The 22128-nt window shown below is 52.3% G+C and overlaps 2 protein-coding genes across 2 annotated transcripts; both read right to left on the reverse strand.

The window, feature by feature from the left end:
- Positions 1 to 3638: 3638 nt before the first annotated feature.
- On the reverse strand, positions 3639 to 10962 carry TMEM221 (transmembrane protein 221). The gene is made up of 3 exons (XM_047828183.1): positions 10434 to 10962; positions 8276 to 8361; positions 3639 to 4502 (listed from the first exon to the last, which is right to left on the reverse strand). Exons 1-3 carry the CDS (start codon positions 10751 to 10753, stop codon positions 4033 to 4035), a joined length of 876 nt encoding a protein of 291 aa, XP_047684139.1. The 5' UTR covers positions 10754 to 10962; the 3' UTR covers positions 3639 to 4032.
- A 1931-nt stretch (positions 10963 to 12893) lies between these two features.
- On the reverse strand, positions 12894 to 16257 carry NXNL1 (nucleoredoxin like 1). Its single transcript, XM_047826673.1, has 2 exons — positions 15932 to 16257; positions 12894 to 13224 (listed from the first exon to the last, which is right to left on the reverse strand). Exons 1-2 carry the CDS (start codon positions 16255 to 16257, stop codon positions 12894 to 12896), a joined length of 657 nt encoding a protein of 218 aa, XP_047682629.1.
- Positions 16258 to 22128: the final 5871 nt, after the last annotated feature.

Genomic DNA, 22128 nt, shown 5'->3' on the forward strand with positions numbered 1-22128 from the left:
CAACCCCGGGCACTGTGTCCTCACTGGTGCCCCTGAAGGGCTCTGGGACTTCCTGGCGTAACCTCCCACATAAGCAAACCACATCCCCCAAATCATCTCAAGGTGTGATTCTGAGGATCCCAATCCAAGGCTACGTCTTTGAGAGACGTTGTCCACACGCTAAGTCCCACCGGGATGCCAACCACTGCTTTTGTTTGCGTGGTCTGTGAAATGAATGGAGACATCGATACCCTTTCTGATTTGGTCCTCACAGCTGTTTGGTGGAGTGGAGGTTACCTGATTTTATAAAAAAAAAAAAAAATTGTGTTAATGCTTATTTGATTTTGAGAGAGAGAGAGAGAAACAGAGCATGAGTGGGGGAAGGGCAGAGAGAGAGAGAGGGAGACGCAGAATCCGGAGCAGGCTCCAGGCTCCAAGCTGTCAGCACAGAGCCTGACGTGGGGCTCGAACCCACGCACCGCGAGATCATGACCCGGGCCGAAGTTGGCTGCTTAATTGACTGAGCCACTCAGGCGCCCCCAAGGTTACCTGATTTTATAAAGAAGGAAACTGAGGTTGCAGGCTGCATGACTGTTCGCTGGGCCAGATCTGTCCCAGTTCCTGGAGCACCAAACCCTTATCGGCTACCCAGGACACAGAGCAACCTGAGCATCTGGTTCCAGCCCCGGGACAACCTGATTCCGGCTGAGATACGAGGACGCTTGGCGCCCCTTCCAGGGCACGGCTGGCAAGGGGGGCACATTTCGTCCGGGCTGTGGGCATTGTTCCCAGCCGGCCTTCTGAGCCGGAACCTTGCATAGCTTCCCAAGAGGATGAGCAGGGGTCAGACTGGGATGAGGCTCGCGAGCTCGTGGGGTGCAACGTTCAAGGAGCTCGTTTTAGTTCAGAGGCCCATCTGCTCCCGCAGGAGGCCTGAGAGCAAGTGCCTCCTTAATTATTATTTTTTTAATTGGGGTGAAATTCACATCACACAGAACTCGCCATTTGAAAGCGGACAATTCAGTAGCATTTCGTGCACTAAGATCGTGCAGCCATCACCACTGTCTAGTTCTAGAACATTTTTTTTTCTTTTTTAATGTTTATTTATTTTTTGAGAGAGAGAGAGAAAGAGAGACAGAATGTGAGCGGGGGAGGGGCAGAGAGAGCGGGAGGCACAGAATCCGAAGCGGGCTCCAGGCTGTGAGCTGTCAGCACAGAGCCCGACACGGGGCTCGAACTCATGAACTGAGAGATCATGACCTGAGCTAAAAGTCAGATGCTTAACCGACTGAGCCACCCAGGCGCTCCTAGTTCCAGAACATTTCTTTTTTATTTAAATTTTTTTTTTTTCAATGTTTATTTATTTTTGGGACAGAGAGAGACAGAGCATGAACGGGGGAGGGGCAGAGAGAGAGGGAGACACAGAATCGGAAACAGGCTCCAGGCTCTGAGCCATCAGCCCAGAGCCGGACGCGGGGCTCGAACTCCCAGACCGCGAGATCGTGACCTGGCTGAAGTCGGACGCTTAACCGACTGCGCCACCCAGGCGCCCCTATTCCAGAACATTTCTATCACCCGGAAAGGAAACCCTGTCCTCACGAGCAGTTAGCAGCATTCTCTTCCTCCAACCACTCGTCTGTCTCTACGGATCTGCCTGCTCTGGACGTTTCCTATGCATGGAATCACACACTGCGTGGCCTTTTGTGTCTGACTTCTTTCCCTCAGCGTGATGTTTTCACGGTCATCCACCTTGCAGTGCTGTGTCAATGCTTCGTCCCTTCTTATGGCTGAGTAAATACTCCATTGTATGGATCGATCATATTTTTTTACCCACTTACCTGTTGAGGGACACTTGGGTTGTTTCTACCTTTTGTGACTAGTGCTGCCGTGAACATGTTTGCGAAAGAGTTTGTTGGAATCCCTGTTTTCAATTCTTTTAGGCCTCCAATTTTGCACCCACACCCCGGTCCTTGCCCTGGGGACGAGGCTGAGGGGTCCAGCTTCTGGTTCCCCTGCCTGCTGCAGGAGATGAGGCACTCCTCCCTGGCAGACAGCTGTGGTCCTCCCTCCTCTGCTCCTCTCCCACCCTCTCGGAGCCCTCGGGGCCTGCCCCATTCCAGGGGATTCTCCGAAACCGCAGTTCCCAGGGTTTCTCGGTCACCTGCTCTGGCCTGGAGCCCACTGTGAACTTCCAGCCATCGCCACCACGTGGCCTCACAGCCTGGGCCTTGGTCTTCCCATCTGCAAGTGGGGTTGTCCTGAAGATTCACGGAGGCCAGGAAAGTGCCTGGCATGTGCCCGCAGAACCAGGCTTGTGAGAAGGATGGGACACTTATTCTTTGTTTTTTAAAGTAAGCTCTATGCCCAACGTGGGGCTTGAACTCACGACTCCAAGATCAAGAGTCACATGCTCTACTGACAGCCTGTCAGGGGCCCCAACATTTATCCTGGTTTTATCTTCACTGATATTTATCATGCTCCCCGAGAACCTATGTTCCTGGCTACCCCACATGTCAGGCACCCTGTGGAATGTTCGTGTGTGTTCTCTCCCCACTCCCCCAGCAAGGAGATGTTCTGTGCAGCTTCCTGGCGGCTCTGGGAGGTGGCAGCCAGAGTCAGTGGGCCACCTGGGTCTGGGTATATCTGATCAGCAGGGTCCCTGCCAGGGTCACGCTTGGGGACTAACCGCCTCCCCCCGCCCCCCGCCGCCACCGCTGGGTGCTGTCACCTCTCTGACCTTTGGAAAGGGCCCTAGGGAGGCTTTAAGCCACTATGTGGCTGAGTCACCTCTACTCCGAGAGCCTTGGAGTACCTCTGTGGTCCAGGAAGGGACATATTGGGAGAATTCTGGGGATATCTGTCCATCTGGGGTCGGGATGAAGGCCAGGCATCCCTACCCCCCCCCCCCCGGTGAAATTTACATACATGAGGATTTGTGGGACCTGGGTCCCTGACTGAGGTCTACAAGGAACATACCCTTGCTCCCCACTTCTGCCTCCTCACCCCCACTCCTGTCACTCCATCCATCACCCTGGGCCTGGGCTTGGCCACACAGCATGTTTGGATGTGGCTCAAGTGACAAAGGAGATAGTGAGGGTTGGAGTTTATTTGAGGGTCGTGCAGAACGGGAGGGGGGCCAGGGCCTCTGGAGACCCTGAAGGCTCTGAGTTATCCACTCCAAGCCTTGTCAGTTTCGTGAGCCCCAGAAAGTGGTCATCGACCCCGCCTTTTCCTGCCACCACGCACCCCACCCGACTGACAATGGCACAGGTTGACATCTGTGGAGGACCTACTGTGCACAGGCACCTGGAATGGCTTACACCGAGTCTCCCAGGAGCCCTAGGAGAAGAAGCTGCTTCTGTCCCCATTTTATAGACAAGGAAAGTGAGACACAGAGCAGCGAAGTCTCTGCCACAGCCAGAAGTCTGGGTCCAGCCCCTCAGGTTTACCAGTGGCCCTGGGTTGCTCTGAGCTCAGCACACACAGATTTCAAATGCTCACAGCCCGGAAGACGTTGCAGAGTCTGAGACTTGCACTGTCAGCAGCACGGGGGTTACAGAACCCAGGTTCAAATCCTGCCTCTGACGCTCAGTATTGGCCATGGGACTCCTGGTGAGTCACTGCCCCTCTCTGGACCTCGGTTTCCTCATCTGTAAAATGGATGGAGACATTTAGAGAACCACGGCATAAGCCCAACCCTCCCTCCTGCCTATAACATCTGGATAGCTACATTTCCCAGCCTCCCCTGCCGCGAGATGTGGCCATGTGACTGTTCTCTCCAGTGAGGTATAAACAGGAGGGCCCCCAGGCTTCCCGGGGAGATTTCCAGAAGATACCGAGCCTGCCCTGGCCTCTGCCTTTCCCTCTGAGAGGAGATGAAGGCTGGAGCCCTGGCAGCCATTTTGTGCCATGAAGCAACCTTCAGGACAAAAACCAGGGATGCTGTGAACGGAGAAATCAAGTCATACTGCTACTATGGCTGAGCCTAGACTTATCTTTACAGAATCCTCTTCCTGCTGCCTGATCCCAGGTCTCTGTCCCTGGTCCCTGGGTTCACACCAGGGTGGAGTCCTTCCCTGAGCCCCCTGGCCTGTGGCCCAGCATGCTGCGCATCTCATGGGTGATCCCTTCCCAGTGCCCCCTGCCAGCTGACAGTGTCCGGTGCATGCGGGATAAAGGCAGGCTGCCCTCCCAGCCTCCTCCCTTGGCCGTAGGCGCTGTAGCAGCACCCGTGGGTCTGACGGGGTCCCCAGGTTCTGGGAAGGATGAGTAGGGGGTCCGGTGGTGGGTACCCTGCTGGGGCTGAGCCCTGGGGCTGGCCTTGGAGACTTCAGCAGGACGGACAGGATCCTCTTCAAAGTGCGGTGGGGACAGTTCGTGGAGGCCACGGCGGGTGGCCCGGGCAGCTCGGACCAGAGTGTGGGTCAGTGCCGCCACCAGGACCAGAGCACCCACTCCGAGGATGGAGGCGGCGGCCGCACCTGTCTCGATCTCAAAGAGCAGCAGGGCGTAGATGGACAGTGCTGGAAAAACAAACGGCTCTCATTCACTTAGTCCACAAACGTTTGCTCCCCAAACCCTGGGAGAGCTCCCCAAACAGAGGGCAGTCACAGACACCCATACAACATGCTAGGCACACGGCTTCACCCATCTAATCCTCTCACATCGTTGTCACATCCATTTCACTATAAAATGGTAAACTTCCGTGCCTTATCATGTGTACTTGACTACAACTGAAACAACCCAGATCTCAGGCTTTCTGAATCCTGGTGATTAACTTTCAGTGAATCACAGCCCCTCTCTGGCCTCAGGTTGCTGGTCTGAACAAGACTGTTGCTGACCTGACCTTGAGGACTGACCTGTACTAGTTTTCTGTTGGCTTGTCCAACGCCCAGTTGGCATCATTCTTTTTGGTGAGGACCGTCCTGTGCATTGTAGGACACTGAGCAGCTTTCTACCCACGAGGCACAATAGCGTTCCCTCCTGCCCTGTCATGACAACCAAAAATGTCTCCAGATATCGCCAAATGTTCGCTGGGTCAGCAGAATCAGTTCCCATTGAGAACCACTGGTCTAGCGCTTACCCTCACCCTGATTGCTAACATAGGAGCACTGACCCACCTCTCTGGCATCAGTGTTATGTATGGTACTAGGCTTGGCCAATCAGAGCATTGATTCCTCCGGTTATAGTGATTGGTGCAGGGCTAGCACATGATCCGAGCTCAGCCAATCAGAGCCTGTCCTGGGACTGCTGACTGGGATACGGGTAGGGAGGAATTTTCTTACAGCAGCAGCAGGGGACTTGGTGGTGGAGAAGCCCAGAGTGAATGGAAGACTTCTTGACACTTTGTGGGCTGTTTTTATGCTTTCTTCAGCTCTGCACTTTTGTTTAAAAAAAAAAAATTGGGGGCGCCTGGGTGGCGCAGTCGGTTAAGCGTCCGACTTCAGCCAGGTCACGATCTCGAGGTCCGTGAGTTCACGATCTCGTGAGATCTCGAGTGATCTCGCGTGAGTTCGAGCCCCGCGTCAGGCTCTGGGCTGATGGCTCGGAGCATGGAGCCTGTTTCCGATTCTGCGTCTCCCTCTCTCTCTGCCCCTCCCCCGTTCATGCTCTGTCTCTCTCTGTCCCAAAAATAAATAAACGTTGAAAAAAAATTAAAAAAAATTGTTTTTATTTCATTTTTCAGGGGGGGCAGGGGCAGAGAGAGAGGGAGATCTGAAGCAGGCTCCAGGCTCTGAGCTGTCAGCACAGAGCCCGATGCGGGGCTCGAACTCACGGAGTGTGAGATCATGACCTGAGCTGAAGTCGGACGCTTAACCGACGGAGCCACCCAGGCGCCCCTACACTTTTGCTTTTAAGATGCCACACTGAATCATGTTTGACATATTAAAATGAGGCCGAGGACCTTTTTTGCTCTAAACATTTTTTAAAGCGTGTGTGTTTTTTTTTTTTGTTTTTTTTTTTAATTATTCTTTTGGCTCTGGTCAGCAACGATGGCTAATTGGATGATTGGCTGGACGTGGTCAGGAATTCTTGCTGAGTGAGGTCACCTAACCTCAAAAAAGAATCTAAATGGGAGCTGAACAAATTCTTAATTTAACACTTAATGAGGCTGACATGGTTACCTTTTTTTTTCTCTCTTTGTGAGTTTTCTTGTATATTAGAACGAGCATATCTTATTCTCCAAGTCTCCAACATTTTTTTTTTTTGCCAGCCTGTGAAAAGGCTCAAGGTCGTGGGCATCGTGTCAAAAGCACTTACAGACACAGGCATCTTTCTCAGGGGACAGCAGATTAACAGGTGACGCAAGAGGCATTTCTGATTACTGTGTTTGATCACCTGGATCCAGCTGCACCTGAGGCCAACCACCCGTGACCTTCACAGATACACGAGTCACCCCCTCCACTCTCCTTTTTTTTTTTAATTTTTTTAAACGTTTATTTATTTTTGAGACAGAGAGAGACAGAGTATGAACGGGGGAGGGGCAGAGAGAGAGGGAGACACAGAATCGGAAGCAGGCTCCAAGCCATCAGCCCAGAGCCCCATGCGGGGCTCGAACTCACGGACCGTGAGATCGTGACCTGAGCTGAAGTCGGACACTCAACCGACTGAGACACCCAGGCGCCCCCCCCCAAAAAAAATTTTTTTTAACGTTTATTTATTTTTGAGACAGAGAGAGACAGAGCATGAACGGGGGAGGGGCAGAGAGAGAGGGAGACACAGAATCGGAAACAGGCTCCAGGCTCTGAGCCATCAGCCCAGAGCCTGACGCGGGGCTCGAACTCACGGACCGCGAGATCGTGACCTGGCTGAAGTCAGACGCTTAACCGACTGAGCCACCCAGGCGCCCCTTCACTCTCCTTTTTTTTAAAGAAAACTCACATCCGGAGCATTTTATTAAGTCAAGCAACAAAAGTTCTGCACGGTTCCTTGCACGTGATATACCCGTATGCACCCCTGTATTCCCATAATGAACCCTAGGCTCGCATCTCACAAAGAAATATTTTAAGTATATCTTCTAAACTTCTGTTGCTCTGTCACAGGAATAAGAGTGAGGCAATCATACCAAATCCCTTGTTTTTCATTCAGCTGGATATTATTTTCTTCCAGTAAAACAGGTTGCTTAGTGATCTAATGTGATTCAGCACCGAACCTGCAGCCCCATCAACACATTTTCCAAGATTAGAACAAAACAGAAGATGTCAGGAGTCTCTTTAAAGAGACTTGATGAGGGGCGCCTGGGTGGCGCAGTCGGTTAGGCGTCCGACTTCAGCCAGGTCACGATCTCGCGGTCCGTGAGTTCGAGCCCCGCGTCGGGCTCTGGGCTGATGGCTCAGAGCCTGGAGCCTGTTTCCGATTCTGTGTCTCCCTCTCTCTCTGCCCCTCCCCCGTTCATGCTCTGTCTCTCTCTGTCCCCAAAATAAATAAACGTTGAAAAAAAAAATTTAAAAAAAAAAAAAATAAATAAAGAGACTTGATGATTTGATTCCTTTACCCGCAAGCGTGGGTGAGAGACTGTTGAGCTAAGAAAAGTTATTATAAGTCAGGGAAGGAAAGCCAGTGTGGCACGTTCTTTCTTTTTGCTCTGCTTCCTGTTTTGGGATTTACAACTGCATTTCTGGTTTATAAAGCATTTTTTTTTTTTTTACTTAAGGCATTCTTTTTTTTTTAATTTTTTTTCAACGTTTTTATTTATTTTGGGGACAGAGAGAGACAGAGCATGAACGGGGGAGGGGCAGGGAGAGAGGGAGACACAGAATCGGAAACAGGCTCCAGGCTCTGAGCCATCAGCCCAGAGCCTGACGCGGGGCTCGAACTCACGGACCGCGAGATCGTGACCTGGCTGAAGTCGGACGCTTAACCGACTGCGCCACCCAGGCGCCCCTTTACTTAAGGCATTCTTGAGCTGGAGGTTCTGATATTTATAAGCAAATGGATTTTGCTAAGACCAACCTGTGAAACACTATCTCTAGAAAACCACCAAGGACATGACACTTTTGTTCAAACCAGACGTCGAAAAGCTGATGAATCCAAAAGGGTTCTGAAGGCAACTACTGCTCGTGGACACCCCCCCCCCCCGCCACTGGAGTCAGATGCTTTCATGGGCTTTTGCGGGGATTCACCCTGAATGCCCTCAGCGATGCTCTAAGGCAGGGACGGTACACGTCCCCACTTTACTGGTGAGGAAACCGGGACGCAAGGGAGTCTGCCGAAGGTCCCAGAGCAAGAAAGTGTGTCAGACAAAGCCACCCCAGCCCGGGGCTCTACCCCCCACATCCCCTCCCCCGGCACGCACCTGCTAAGTAGACAGAGACCCCGCAGCAGAAGAGGCCAAGGGCCACGTGTCTGAGGAGGCGGCAGTCATAGAGAAACCAGTCAGACCTAGGAGGGGGGGGGGGCAGGAAGAAAAAGGGCTCAGGGGGTGGGGCTGGTGGGGGGAAGCCAGGGAAGAGAAGGAGGGGGAGCTTTGGGGGATCTGAGTTCTGTGTGAGGACCTAACCATCTATCCAGCCACCGGTCTCTCCATCTACCCGCTCATCCATCCTGCCGGGTAAAGGTCCACTACCATTTACCACCCACTAATTTCCATCGGCTGTTCAACCACACAGCCAGCCAGCCATTTAGCAAGGCCCTATTGGTCCATCCATCCACTTATTTAAACAGCCACCGTCCGTCCATCCATCTATCTGCCATTCACCACCCAACTACGCACCCGTCTGTCCATCCATCCTTCACCCACCCACCTCGCGCTCACCATCAAATTGATCCGACCACCTATCCACCTGGCCATGCATCCTTCGCTCACCACTCACCCATCCACCACCCATCTCCTGTGACCCATCCACGCACATCAGTCCATTCCCACATCCAGCACTCACGGAGCAGCTATTCTGCGGGGACCCTTGTTAGACACCTGCCCTCCGTTGCGTTACAGACCACAAACTTATTCGGGACACGAGGAGACGGAGCTCAACTTGCCATCAGAGGTGACAGAAACGGGGATTCCCGAGGGCTGAGGCGGACCGAGGACTTAGTTTGGAGCCTGGCACGGGGCTGAGTGCTTCGCCGTGTGCGTTCTTCCTTCCCCACTCCTCGAGGCTTAGGAAAGCCTCTGCTATCGCTCACCTCCCACCGACACAGTGGAAGTGGCCTCCTCTCTGCTCTCACCTTTTTTGCACAGTGGCTGGAGGGGGTGATTTCAAACCTAAGTCAGGTCACATGCCCCTCCCTGCTCACAACTCTCTCAGGCAGAGTAAACCCCCAAAGTCTGCACCACAGCACAGAAGCCCAGGATGGTCTACTTCCTCTGATTTCCTTACCCTTATCTCCCTCATCTCTCCCTCCAGCCACACCAATCACCTCGACCTCTAACACCCCAAGCTCATTCCTGCCCCAGGGCCTTTGCACATGCTGCCCCCCCTCCCCCCCATCACAGTCCTCCAGATCCGCTGCCTCTTTTCCTCTTTCAAGTCTCAGCGCAAGCCTCCCCGGATGGTCCCACACTTACCCTTTCCGCTTCCACCACATCACCCCATTTTCTTCCTTTCCCAGCATTCAGCCTCACTTGACATTTCTGATCTGGCTTGTCTCTATTGTCTACCCCACCAGGGCCGGTCTGGGTCCACCTGGTTCCTGCTGTGTCCTCTATTTCCAGTGCTGGGTCAGCCCCCTGCAGGTGCCCAATACATATTGGTTTACTGACTCCCTGAGCTATGGAATGAATAGGTCTACTCCAAATGGTGGACGTTCCCATCTGCTCAGATCCATGGAATCCTGGACCAATGATTCTGGCTCTCCTCCCCGGGCATCCTGGAGGGAAACACTTGGATGTGGGGCCGCTGAGTCCTTGACTCAAGGAAGGTCCCTCACTCTACATTCACTGCCTGCCCCCCCCCCCCCCCCCCACTTCCCCAGGGTTCATGTTCCGGAGCTCAGATGCCCGAGCCAGGGCACAGGCTCTGTCTCTATCAGAATCAAATTCAAATCCAGTCCGCCCACTTCCAAATCAGGCAGCCCAGAGAGATCAGCCGACCCTGTCCCCTGTCGGAGCCGCAGTTACAAAGGGAGGCAGTAACGTTCAGCCGCCGCGGGGCGAAGGGGGTGGGGGGACTTCACTGAGCTAATCCTTGGGAAGCAAGAAGCACGAAGAGTTTGGGGAGCTAGCTGACCCTGGGCCCTCTATGAGCCTCAGTTTCCACCTCTGTAAAATTAGCACCTGCGGTAAATGTTCAACTACTATAGGATGGAGGGAGGGAGAGGTGATAGAAGTTGGGGATGGAGACAGAGGGGAGGAAGGCAGGGAGGGATGGAAGAAAGGAGAAGGGGAGAGGGGATAAGGGAAGATCCACTCCCCCCCCCCAACCCCCCGCGCAACCTGAGGCCCAGAGAGGGGCGGCGGCTCGCGGGCTCGCCCAGCCCCCAGGCGGGCGTCGGGGTGGAGGGGCTTGTCCTACCTGCCGGGACCCGGCCCCCGCGCCAGTTCGGCGCCCAGGTGGCCGCAGAGCGCGGCGAGCAGAAGGCTGGTGAGGCCCAACACCAGGGCGAGCGCAGCAAGCGCGGCGGCCAGAGGCAGCAGCGCCCCGGCCGCGTCCTCGGGCAGCCCTGGGCCGGCGTCCAGCTCCGGGCCCAGCCCGTCGGCGCGCATTCCCCGCAGCTCCGCGCGGCCCGCCTGCAGCTGGAACAGCAGCTGCGCTCCCAGCGCCGCCAGCACCGCCGCCGGGATGCCCAGCAGGGTCATCGCGGCCAGCACCCGGCCCCCGTAAGACCGGGCCATGGTAGGGGTCCCGCGGGCCTGGGTGGGGGGCGGTCGAGGAATAAAAGAGATTTTTAGCGGCAGAGAAGTTGGGCGGGAGTCCAGGGGTCCCCAGGAGTTCCGAAAGGGGGCGGGACCGCAAGGGGTGTCTGAAAATTGGGGGGCCGTAGGGGGATTGGGACGCCGATCGCAGCGGGGATGAGGAAGCTCCGCGAAAACTTGGGACAAAGTCTTTTCTCCTCCCTCTGGGGACCCTGCGGGCGCCCCCTCCCGGCCTCCAGGTCCTGGCTGGGCGGGGCCGGCGCGGGGCGGGGCGAAGAAGAAACCGAGGTGGCCCCAAGAGCTGCAAAAGCTCGGTGGCCGGATCCAGGGAGCCCCACAAGTCCCTCAATTCATTAAAGCGACCCCCCACTCCGCCCACTGTCCTAAGCACCTGTTTCACTGTTTAAAACAAAACAAAACAAAAAACAAAACAAAACAAAAAGGAAGCTTGAACAAATTTTTTTTTTAATTTTTTTTTCAACGTTTATTTATTTTTTGGGGGGGACAGAGAGAGACAGAGCATGAACGGGGGAGGGGCAGAGAGAGAGGGAGACACAGAATCGGAAACAGGCTCCAGGCTCCGAGCCATCAGCCCAGAGCCCGACGTGGGGCTCGAACTCACGGACCTCGAGATCGTGACCTGGCTGAAGTCGGACGCTTAACCGACTGCGCCACCCAGGCGCCCCTTGAACAAATTTTTAAATCATTCACTTTTTAAAATTCTTTTTTAACGTTTATTCATTTTTGAGAGACAGAGGGTGAGTGGAGGAGGGGCAGAGAGAGAGGGAGACACAGGATCCGAAGCAGGCTCCCTGCTCTGAGCTGTCAGCACAGGGCCCGGCGAGGGGGTGGGGCTCAAACCCACCAACCCTGAGATCATGACCTGAGCCACCCAGGCGCCCCTTAAATAATTCACCTTGATATTTGGTCTCTTACCTGCAGTTGGCTGTGATTTCCCCTCTGTTCAACCTTTTTTCAAGGCTTTGCAGAAATGTTGCCTCCTGGGCGAGGTCCTTCTGCACCCCCCTTGAGTGGGCACCCCTATGTCTTGCTACAAGTCTTTGGTTATTATTTATTTTTCAGTTTTAGAAATTGAGGTGAAGTTTACATGACATAAACGATTCTGAAGCGAACAATTCAGAGGCATTTAGTACATACACAATGTTGTGCACCCATCATGTCTGTCTAGTGCCGGAATATTTTCATCATCCCTAAGGGAGACCCCCCCCCCCATTCCCCACCCCCCTCCTCCAGCCCCTGGCACTGATTTGCTTTCTGTATCTGGGTTTGCCTGTTCTGGACATTTTCTATAAATGGAGCCTGACGGTATGTGACTTTTTTGTGTCCTTTCACAAAGGACATGCTCAGTTCCTTTCACTGAGCATGTTTTGGATGTTCATCTATGTTGAGAGCACGTATCAGTGTTTCATTCCTTTTTACGGCTGAATAGCATTCCACGGGGTGGCCGGACCACATTTCGTTTATTCATTTCTACCTTGTGAACATGCACATTCAGCCATTTGTCTGAGTCTGTTTACATTTCTCTTGGGCGCATACCTACTAGTGGAATTGCTGGTAAATGTGGTAATTATATAGTTAACTTATCGAGGAAGCCCCAGACTGCTCTCCACAGCGACTGCACCATTTTCCCTTCCCACCAGCCGCGCGCCAGGGTTCCAGTTTCTTCATTTCCCTGCCAACGCTGGCTATTTTCTGGTTTTTGATGATAGCCATCCTACTGGGCGTGAGATGGTATCTCATGGTGCTCTTGATTTGCGTTTCCCTAATGGCTAATGATGTGGAGCATCTTTTCATGCGCTTGGTTGGTTATTTGTGTATCTTCTTTGGAGAAGAAACTGCCTGTTCATGCCCGTTGCTTATTTTTGAATGGGTGGCCTGTCTTCTTGTTTCCCCCCAGGCAGCACTTTAAATCTTCCGAAGCCCTGCTGTTTCCCGGAGGTCTGAGCGCCCCCTCCCGCCCCCCCTCCCCCCGCGCTGGGGGTGGGTCCGCTGTTTCGGGGACAGCTGGATGTCTGCCTCAAGTGTCCACTGCTGTGTCCCTGTAGGGTCTGGGAGGGCACTCTTTGGGACGTTCAGGCGTGTGCTCTGCGCAGGGGTCTCAGAACAGCCCCCCGTCCCCGCCCTGCGCCCCGCCCTCCCCCTCGGGGTCGCTCCCTCTCCTGGGGCCGCGTTTGCCCCGAGCCGCCGGGTCCACGCGGTACTTGCAGCGGCGCAGCGGCTCGGTGAGGCTCCGGGGCGCGGGGTCGTCCAGGTCCTCGGGCTGCAGGAAGTTGCGGTCCAGCACCTCCGCCGCCTCCTGCCAGTTGGCGAAGCAGGCGGGTCCCAGGCGCCGGATCTCGTCAGTTGCGTCGCGGGTGAGCACGTCCCCTCCAGGCTTGAGCACCACGACAGCCGGCAGGCGCTCCACCGAGAACTGGCGCCCGAGATCCCTGCGGGGCGGGCGGGTCAGTCCGGTTGGAAGCCCGTACCCGCCCCTGAGCTGGGGAGCCACACAGCCCTCCTCCCGGTACTTACTGAGCACTTGCTGTGTGCACTACCCCGTGCCGGGCGCTGGGGGAGCCCAGAGACCGGGCCAGGCCAGGCCTCGGTGGCCTCTGCACTGGGTGTCCAATACCTCAGACATGCTACCGCCTCAGGGCCTTTGCACTGGCCATGCCCTCTGCCTGGAGCACTCTCCCCGGACTTCTGTGGGTTAAGACCCTGTATGCTGGGTAGCCAACCTCAAATCTCAATGCCTCACTCTCCCCTCTGCTGCGCTGTGCCTTTTAGCATCCAACGCACTGCACCCGTTTGTTTTTCCTCTTTTTTTTTTTTTTTAAGTTTATTTATTTATTTTGAGAGTGTGAAGGAGAGTGCTAGCAGGATAGGGACAGAGAGAGATAAAAAATCTCAAGCAGGATCCACACTTGTCAGTGCAGAGCCCGATGCGGGCTCGAACTCAGGAACTGTAAGATCATGACCTGAGCCGAAGTCAGATGCTTAACCGACTGAGTCCCCCCAGGCGCCCCTATTTTTCCCCTTTATCATTTTTGCCTACCATAGAATATAGCTTCACTAGGGCACAGATTTCTGTCGCCATTCACCTGGGTCCCCAGTGCCTGAAACAGTATAGGGCACAGAATTGAGGCTCAGAAACTGTGTGGGATGAATGAATGAATCAGTACTGATAAATGTCATAAAGAAATACCAAGCTGGGTAAGGGATTGGTGGTCAGGGAGGGCCTCTCCAAGGAGGTGATCTTTGAGCTCAAAGCTGCAGGATGAGGAGGGCACTGGGCGGCCAGGGTCCCAGGCAGAGGACACAGCCGTGCAAAGGCCCTGAGACGAGTGGGAGATTAGAGTGCAACCTTGATCAGAGGCCCTGCAAGCTCATAGTAAGGAGTTTCCATTTTGTCCCCAGTATGAGGACAGTGAGGAGCCATCCACGATCCCAGTGAGGAGCCATCCACGATCCCAGGAGACCCCAGACCAAACCTCCCATCTGGACCAGAATCACGCACAGACATTCTGAAGTACAGGGGGAGACCACACTGAGCCCATCATCCACAGTTGTTAATTTCCATCCACTGGGTTTTTGGGTGGCCCTTTTCTGGGCCTCTGCACAGAGAATGCATGGCACTTGTAAAGTCACACAGGACATTACAGACTTAGCAAAAAGAGCAGGTCAGTGTTTGGCTATGATGCCCTCACAGCTGGCATTTCTGCCCTGGGAAGGGAAATGTTACCAGTTTGCCAGAAAGATCCCCCTCGGCTACAGAGAGGCCAGGGGGAGTGAGCAAGTGTCCAAATCTGATAATGTTGGATGGACAACGAAGGTCTCCAGAAACTTCCAACTTGTGGAACAAAATTAATGAAATCTGTAAAGTGTCACAAAGTCTGAGACGCCCGCTCAAATGGTTCAGTGCATGCTCCCACGTATGCCGAGAAAGAAAATCTGGCAAAATGTTAACAATTGTATTGTTAATTGTTTCGTTGTATGCTTCTCCCAAATTAAAAAAAAATTTTTTTAATGTTTTATTTTATATTTGAGAGAGAGAGAGTGAGAGAGACAGAGCATGAGCAGAGAGATGCAGACAGAATCCGAAGCAGGCTCCGGGCTCTGAGCTGTCAGCACAGAGCCTGATGCGGGACTCGAACCCACGAGCAGTGAGATCATGACCTGAGCTGAACTTGGACGCTCAGCTGACTGAGGTGCCACACAGGTACCTCAAAAAGAAGGAAAGTTTTACCGCAGAAAAGGGGAAGATTCTTCTTTTTTTTAACGTGTATTTATTTTTGAGAGAGACAGAGGGAGAGCGGGAGTGAAGGAGGGGCAGAGAGAGAGGGAGACAGAAGATCCAAAGCAGGCTTTGCTTTTAGTTCAGCCTCGATGCGAGGCTCGAACTCATGAACCATGAGAACGTGACCTGAGCTGAAGTTGGACATTGAACCAACTGAACCACCCAGGCATCCCTGGGGAAGGTTCTAAAGTAGGAGCAAACTGCAATACCATTTATTGGGCAGCTCGGTGCAAAGCTCGAATCCATGCACCTCTCTCTCAGCTCTGATGCCCTCCCTGGCTCCCAGCTACTCTGAGGACCACACTCATACTTGTAAAGATGGAGTTTGTGGCGCCACCTGAGACATGCAGACCTCTCACGCCTGTTACTCCTTACAGGTCCCCGATTTGGCTGTTCTTTGCCTGATGGCCTCCCAGCCTTTATCTGTGCCCTCTGCCTGGAAGCCCTTCCCTCGCTTCAGTCTTTCCCCTCCTATCCTCCCTTGGCCTTGGGGTCTCTCTAAAGGCACTGCCTCAGGGAAACATCCCCTGACCCCCAAACCTCAGCAAGGTCTCCCCGTTATGTTCCCACGTGGTATCCTCCCTTTGTCCTCGGGAACACAACTGCAGTTTGTTATTATGTGTTTGAGTCTTTGTGTCATGTCTGTCTCCCCAGGTTGTAAGCTCCTTGGGAGCTAAATGGAAATGGGCATATGCACCCCTCCCCGCTGTACACCCCCCAGGCTGGGTACAGAGTGCCATACAGGCCGTGCTCATCAATTCCAGATGGAAGGGAGGCAAGAATGAACGAATACTTCACTTTCAGCAGAAATAGCTCCTCCTCCAGGAAGCCCTCCCTGGCCTCTTCTCCCATCTCACCTCCTCAGGTCATCCTCGAAGGGCAGGAAGAGCCACTTTTTCGGCATGTCCCTGAGGAACAGATCCTGCTCCTCCTCTGTGGGGTCCTGGGACACGTACACCAGGGCCAGCTGGGCTGCCCGCAGCACGTAGAACTCATCTGTGAGCCGCACGAAGAAGTCCCTGAGGATGGGTGCGAAGGCCTGGCACTGTGGGCATGACCCAGCGCCAAAGAACAGCAGCACCAGCCGGTTCTCCAGCCTGCGGCTGAGCTCAGCCTCCGTGTCCAGCTCGTCCTGGTCGCTGTTGTTGCGAATCAGGACGCGGCCAGAGAACAGGGAGGCCATGGCAGCCCCGGCCGGGAGCTGGGGACAGGGTGGAGGGACTCTGTGTGGCCCTGGGCCTGCTGGCTGGCTTCTGGTCCAGGATTAGGTATCTTTAAGGAGGCCAGTTCAAGACCTCACTAATCTGCCTACACCGTGACCTGATTCTGTGCTGCCTCCAAGGGCAGAGACAGGCCCCTGTGGGCTCCTTCTCTGGAGACAGCTAGAAACCCAATCCATTAAGGCACAGGATTGCAAAGGAAAATGGTCATACTGACATACGGGTGTGAAAATATTTTATTACGTTGTGACATAAAAATTATATGTGCTTCTTTGTGAACTGAATGCATTCAGTAATCCTGATTCATGATGGGTCTACAAAGTATTGTGATTTCTTTTTTTGTTAATGTTTTATTTTTTATTTTTGACACAGAGAGAGAGAGAGAGAGACAGACAGAGCATGAGTGTGTGTGTGTGTGGGGGGGGGGGGGCAGAGAGAGAGGGAACGAACTCACAGACTGCAAGATCATGACCTGAGCTGAAGTCGGATGCTCAACCGACAGAGCCACCCAGGTGCCCCAAAGTATCGTGATTTCTTTTTTTTTTAATTTTTTAAAAATGTTTATTTTTGAGAGAGACAGAGACAGAATGCGAGTGGGTTAGGGGCAAAGAGAGAGGGAGACACAGAATCTGAAGCAGGCTCCAGGCTCTGAGCTGTCAGCACAGAGCCTGACGCGGGGCTCGAACCCACGGACTGTGAGATCATGACCTGAGCCGAAGTCGGATGCTTAACCGACTGAGCCACCCAGGCGCCCCAATAAATTATTTTTTAAGTGTAAAAATTAATAATGGGAAACCACACTAAAATGGAAGCGTGAGGCCAGAAGGGGGAGCTCACACCCTACCACTCCATATCAATTACAGGAAGCAGTGTCAATTTCAGAACCTCCAACAGGGGAATCCACAGGAAAGAATGATCAATTACAGTTCTCAACAGGAAAAGAGGGACATGCCATCTCCTACAAGAAGTCAACTACCCCTGAAACTCAGCCAATTAACCATCATCACCCTGAACTCCTGCTTCTCTTTGATGGACTTTCCTTCAAAACAGCCCCTCCCAACTTCCTCCTTCTCTATAAAATAATGTTCATCTCCTTTGTTGGAAATAGCCTATGGTTTTTGCCATAGTTTGCTTCTCCCGAATCACAATTCTCTGCTATAGCAAATAAGCCCATTTTTTTTTTGCTAGTAAACTGACTTTACTTATTTATTTTATTTTTTTAATTTTTTTAACCTTTCTGTATTTTTGAGACAGAGAGACAGAGCATGAGTGGGGGAGGGGCAGAGAGCGAGGGAGACACAGAATCCGAAGCAGGCTCCAGGCGCCGAGCTGTCAGCACAGAGCCTGACGCGGGGCTCGAACTCACAAACTCTGAGATCATGACCTGAGCCGAAGTTGGACATTTAACCGACGGAGCCACCCAGGCGCCCCTATTTATTTGTTTTAACGTTTATTCATTTTTGAGAGAGACGGAGACAAGAGTGTGAGTAGGGGGAGGGGCAGAGAGACCGAGGGAGAGGGAGACACAGAATCTGAAGCAGGCTCCAGGCTTTGAGCTGTCAGCACAGAGCGAGATGCAGGGCTCAAACTCACAGACCATGAGATCCTGCCCTGAGCCGAAGTTGGACGCTTAACAGACTGAGCCACGGAGGCGCCCCACTAACTTTATCTTCAAAGTTAATAGAAGGTACTGAAAATAAACATGTTTAGGTTTTTTTCTCCACCTTCCTGAATTCAGTCTGGACAGCCCACCTTAAGATCCCTTGGTAAGGTTGAAGACCATGGCCACAGTATTTTGCAGCCCCTTCTCACTAGGAGGAGATGGAAACTAGATCCCCTCTCCTTGAATCTGGACTGGCTTCGTGACTTGCTTTGACCAACAGAATGCAGCAGAAGGTGTGAGTTTGGAAGATAAGTCTTATCCTTACTTCCCACTTTGATTCTCTTGGAATGCTGCCTCCTGATGCCCCATGTAAGGAAGCTGATCTAGCCCAGGAGCTGACAAAGCTTTTCTATAAAGGACCAGGTGGTAAATGTTTTTGGCTTTGTGTGTCATAGCCACAGTTCCAATAGGACTCTACTTACAGAAGCCGAAGTTTGAATTTCATAGAATTTCTACATGTTAGGAAATATTAGTCTTTTGATATTCTTCAACCATTACAAAGTGTAAAGACCATTCTCAGCCTCTGGTGAGCCAGATGTGGTCTGTGAGCTGTGGTTTGCAGACCCCTGTTCTAGCCTATTGGATAAGAGGTCACATGGCGGTATTGACCTTAAAATGAAAACAATTATTTTTAAAAATTTTTTTTGTTAAAATTTTTAATGATTTTATTTATTTTTGAGACAGAGAGAGACAGAGCATGAACGGGGGAGGGTCAGAGAGAGAGGGAGACACAGAATCCGAAGCAGGCTCCGGGCTCTGAGCTGTCAGCACAGAGCCCTATGCGGGGCTCGAACTCACAGACTGTGAGATCATGACCTGAGCTGAAGTCGGACGCTCAACCGACTGAGCCACCCAGGCGCCCCAGAAAACATTTATTGTACCAACAAAATGGGCTTGTTCAGGAATAACAGAGAATTGCAATTCGGAACAAGCAAGCTACACAAAAACCACAAGCATGTCAGGCAAAGGAGAGAACTGTGATTTTTTGGAGAAAGAGGAAGTTGGGAAGGGGTTGTTTTGAAGGGAAGTCCATTGGAGTTCAGGGTGATGATGGTGTCTCATTGGCTGAGGCAATTGAGTCCAGCAGGGGGACTGCCCAGGCAGACAGATACAGTTGATCCCTGTTGTATGAATCCACTCCAGTTCGGGGTCATCTGTTACACAGCAATAGCTAACTGGGACACCAGGTCTAGAAGGTTTTTCCAGGTTTAGAAAAACATGAGAGACTCTGAAAGAAACTTCGGATTGGCTTTAAACAATAAGAAAGGAAGTCACAACATCTCCATTCCCAAGACGTAATTCATGTTGTCAAGGTTTTGTGAATGACCTCAGTCCCGATATGTCCTTGTTACATTCTGTTTTTTTTTTTTCAACGTTTTTTATTTATTTTTGGGACAGAGAGAGACAGAGCATGAACGGGGGAGGGGCAGAGAGAGAGGGAGACACAGAGACGGAAACAGGCTCCAGGCTCCGAGCCATCAACCCAGAGCCCGACGCGGGGCTCGAACTCACGGACCGCGAGATCGTGACCTGGCTGAAGTCGGATGCTTAACCGACTGGGCCACCCAGGCACCCCATGTTACATTCTGTTTAGAAATGGTTTCCCCAGATTTTCCTCACTCTCCCCAAACCCCAGGAAGTCCTGTCATGTTGCGAGTGCAAAAGATGCACCAAGAACAAAATGATCTCAAGGACAGAGGACTCTTCTATGTTTGTGAGGTGCCAGGCTTCTGTTCTCAGAACAGAAAAGAAATAAACATTAAAAAAAAAATAAACAAATAAAAATGTCTCCAGGCATTGCCAGGTGTCTCCAGGGGCAGTTGAGAACTACTGTGTATTTATTTATTTATTTATTTATTTATTTATTGAGAGACAGTATGAGCAGGGGAGGGGCAGAGAGAGAGGGAGACGCAGAATCAGAAGCGGGCTCCAGGCTCCGAGCTATGTCAGCACAGAGCCCCATGTGGGGCTCGAACTCACCAACTGCGAAATCATGACCTGAGCCGGAGTCGGACGCTTAACCGTCGGAGCCACCCAGGTGCCCCGAGAACTACTGCTCTAACCCTTTATTCTGTTGTAGTGGGTTGAGTGGTGGCCCCCAGAGAGATCTGTCCGAGTCCTAACCCCGGAACCTGTGAGTGACCGTGACCTTATTTGGAGAAAGGGTCTTCGCGGATGTAATTAAGAATCTCAAGATGAGGGGCGCCTGGGTGGCGCAGTCGGTTAAGCGTCCGACTTCAGCCAGGTCGTGATCTCTCGGCCCATGAGTTCGAGCCCCGCGTCAAGCTCTGGGCTGATGGCTCAGAGCCTGGAGCCTGTTTCCGATTTTGTGTCTCCCTCTCTCTCTGCCCCTCCCCTGTTCATGCTCTGTCTCTCTCTGTCCCAAAAATAAATAAATGTTGAAAAAAAAAAATTAAAAAAAAAAAAAAAAAGAATCTCAAGATGAGATCATCTTGGATTATGGAGGTAGGTCTTACATCCAATGGCAAGTGTCTTTGTATGAGACAGAAGAGGAGACACACGGGGAGAAGGCCATGTGAAGACAGAGGCAGAGTGACGTGGCCACAGCCGAGGAATGCGCGGATCCTTCCCTAGAATTTCCAGAGGGAGTGTGGCTGTTGACATTTTGATTTCGGACTTCTGGCCTCCAGAACTGTGAGAGAATAAATTTCTGTTGTTTTAAGCCACCTGGTTTAACACTTTGTGATACTTTGTTATGGCAGCCGCAAGAAACTAATGCCCCTGCTTGTGGTGGGCACATGAATTTGGCGGAGAGAAATTGTTCACTCCCACGCGGTGTTCATGGTCTGTTTATAATGAAACCCCCAAGCTATGATCTTTCAGTATTTTACTTTCAATGGATGCTTCATTTCTCTCCTTCTGGAAAATTCTAAGAACTCCCTTCGCTGTGGCCTGCACCCCAGGGAGGGAGATGCATGGTTGGCTGTGCCCCTACACCCAACACACGCCTGGCCCATTCATTCCGCAGATGCGAAACCCCTAGTCAGCCGTGGCGCAGTGGTGATCAAGAAATATTTGATGCACGGCGTTCCAGGAGGCGGGCATTATCACCCAAGGGCAACCAAGGTACAGAGGGGAGAGGTGACCAGTCCAAGGCCACCAGCTGGAGAGGGGTAGAACCTGAGTCTGTCCCCGTCTCCAGGCCTCAGTTTCCATTTCTGTGAAATGGAGGTAAGACAGGGCTTCATCTGGAAAACCAGGCGACAGTTGTATTTCAGAACTGGGAGTTTTTGGTAGCTTAAGGAGATAATTGAGGGTGAAAGCTGCTGTATCTTATGTGATGCCCCTGGGGCTCTCGGGACAGCCCTTAAGCAAAGGGATACATAAGGGATAAACAGGGATACAAAGGAATAATTGACCACTGAAAGCAGTGACAGCAGACTGGGTCAGCACAGGGGGAGGTGGTCCCTCTGTAAGTGGAAACTGGGTTCTCCTCCTGGTGGGTGTCCAGCCGAAAGACAACCAAGCCAAGAGTGGGAAAAGGAAGGGTTTTATTTGCAACAAGTAGGGAGACCACTGAGGATATTTCTCCCAAAGCACTGTCCCCGCCCTCCCCCAGACAACAAAATTGGGGAAGTTTGAAACTAAGGGTACATGCATATTCATGAAGGGGCTTGGCAAAGGAGAGCGCTGTAGAGAAGTGGGGCAAAAGTCATCGATGTTTGAGTGTTCCAGGGGTTTAAACGCTGCAAAGATTCAAGAGTGTGGTGGGTCCGTCTTTCCCTCTGAAACAGCAGCGGGAGTTTTTTTTTACCACCAATGTATTGTCTCTGATGTGGTGAGGTTCTCCCCTGGCCTGGTAGTGGCTGTTTTTAATTCCTTTTGTTCCTTTAAAATCGTTAACTACGGAGGTCTTGTGATTTTAACAGATCCCAGGACGTTCTGCAAGAAATGTGGTTGGGCATTTCACAAAGTGGCTGGGGACCTAAAATGACTTCTCTTATGTTAAGAAAGTTACCGCTTAGTTACGGCTTGTCTTTCTTTTTCTTAATGGTTTTATTTATTTTTGAGACAGAGAGAGACAGAGCATGAGCAGGGGAGAGGCAGAGAGAGAGGGAGACACAGAATCTGAAGTAGGCTCCAGGCTCCAAGCTGTCAGCACAGAGCGTATGCGGGGCTTGAACTCCCAGACTGTGAGATCATGACCTGA

This window comes from Prionailurus viverrinus, chromosome A2 (genome assembly GCF_022837055.1).
Source record: "Prionailurus viverrinus isolate Anna chromosome A2, UM_Priviv_1.0, whole genome shotgun sequence".
Taxonomy (NCBI): Eukaryota; Metazoa; Chordata; class Mammalia; order Carnivora; family Felidae; genus Prionailurus; species Prionailurus viverrinus.

Excerpts from the sequence above, each read along its gene's own strand:
- TMEM221 (XM_047828183.1), bottom strand. The coding sequence starts at position 10,753 with ATGGCCCGGTCTTACGGGGGCCGGGTGCTGGCCGCGATGACCCTGCTG. Across the intron at positions 8,362-10,433 it reads CGGGGGCCGGGTCCCGGCAG|GTCTGACTGGTTTCTCTATG; the intron begins GTAGGACAAGCC and ends CCCCCCTCCTAG. Across the intron at positions 4,503-8,275 it reads GGTCTCTGTCTACTTAGCAG|CACTGTCCATCTACGCCCTG; the intron begins GTGCGTGCCGGG and ends TTGTTTTTCCAG.
- NXNL1 (XM_047826673.1), bottom strand. The coding sequence starts at position 16,257 with ATGGCCTCCCTGTTCTCTGGCCGCGTCCTGATTCGCAACAACAGCGAC. Across the intron at positions 13,225-15,931 it reads TTCGAGGATGACCTGAGGAG|GGATCTCGGGCGCCAGTTCT; the intron begins GTGAGATGGGAG and ends CCCGCCCCGCAG.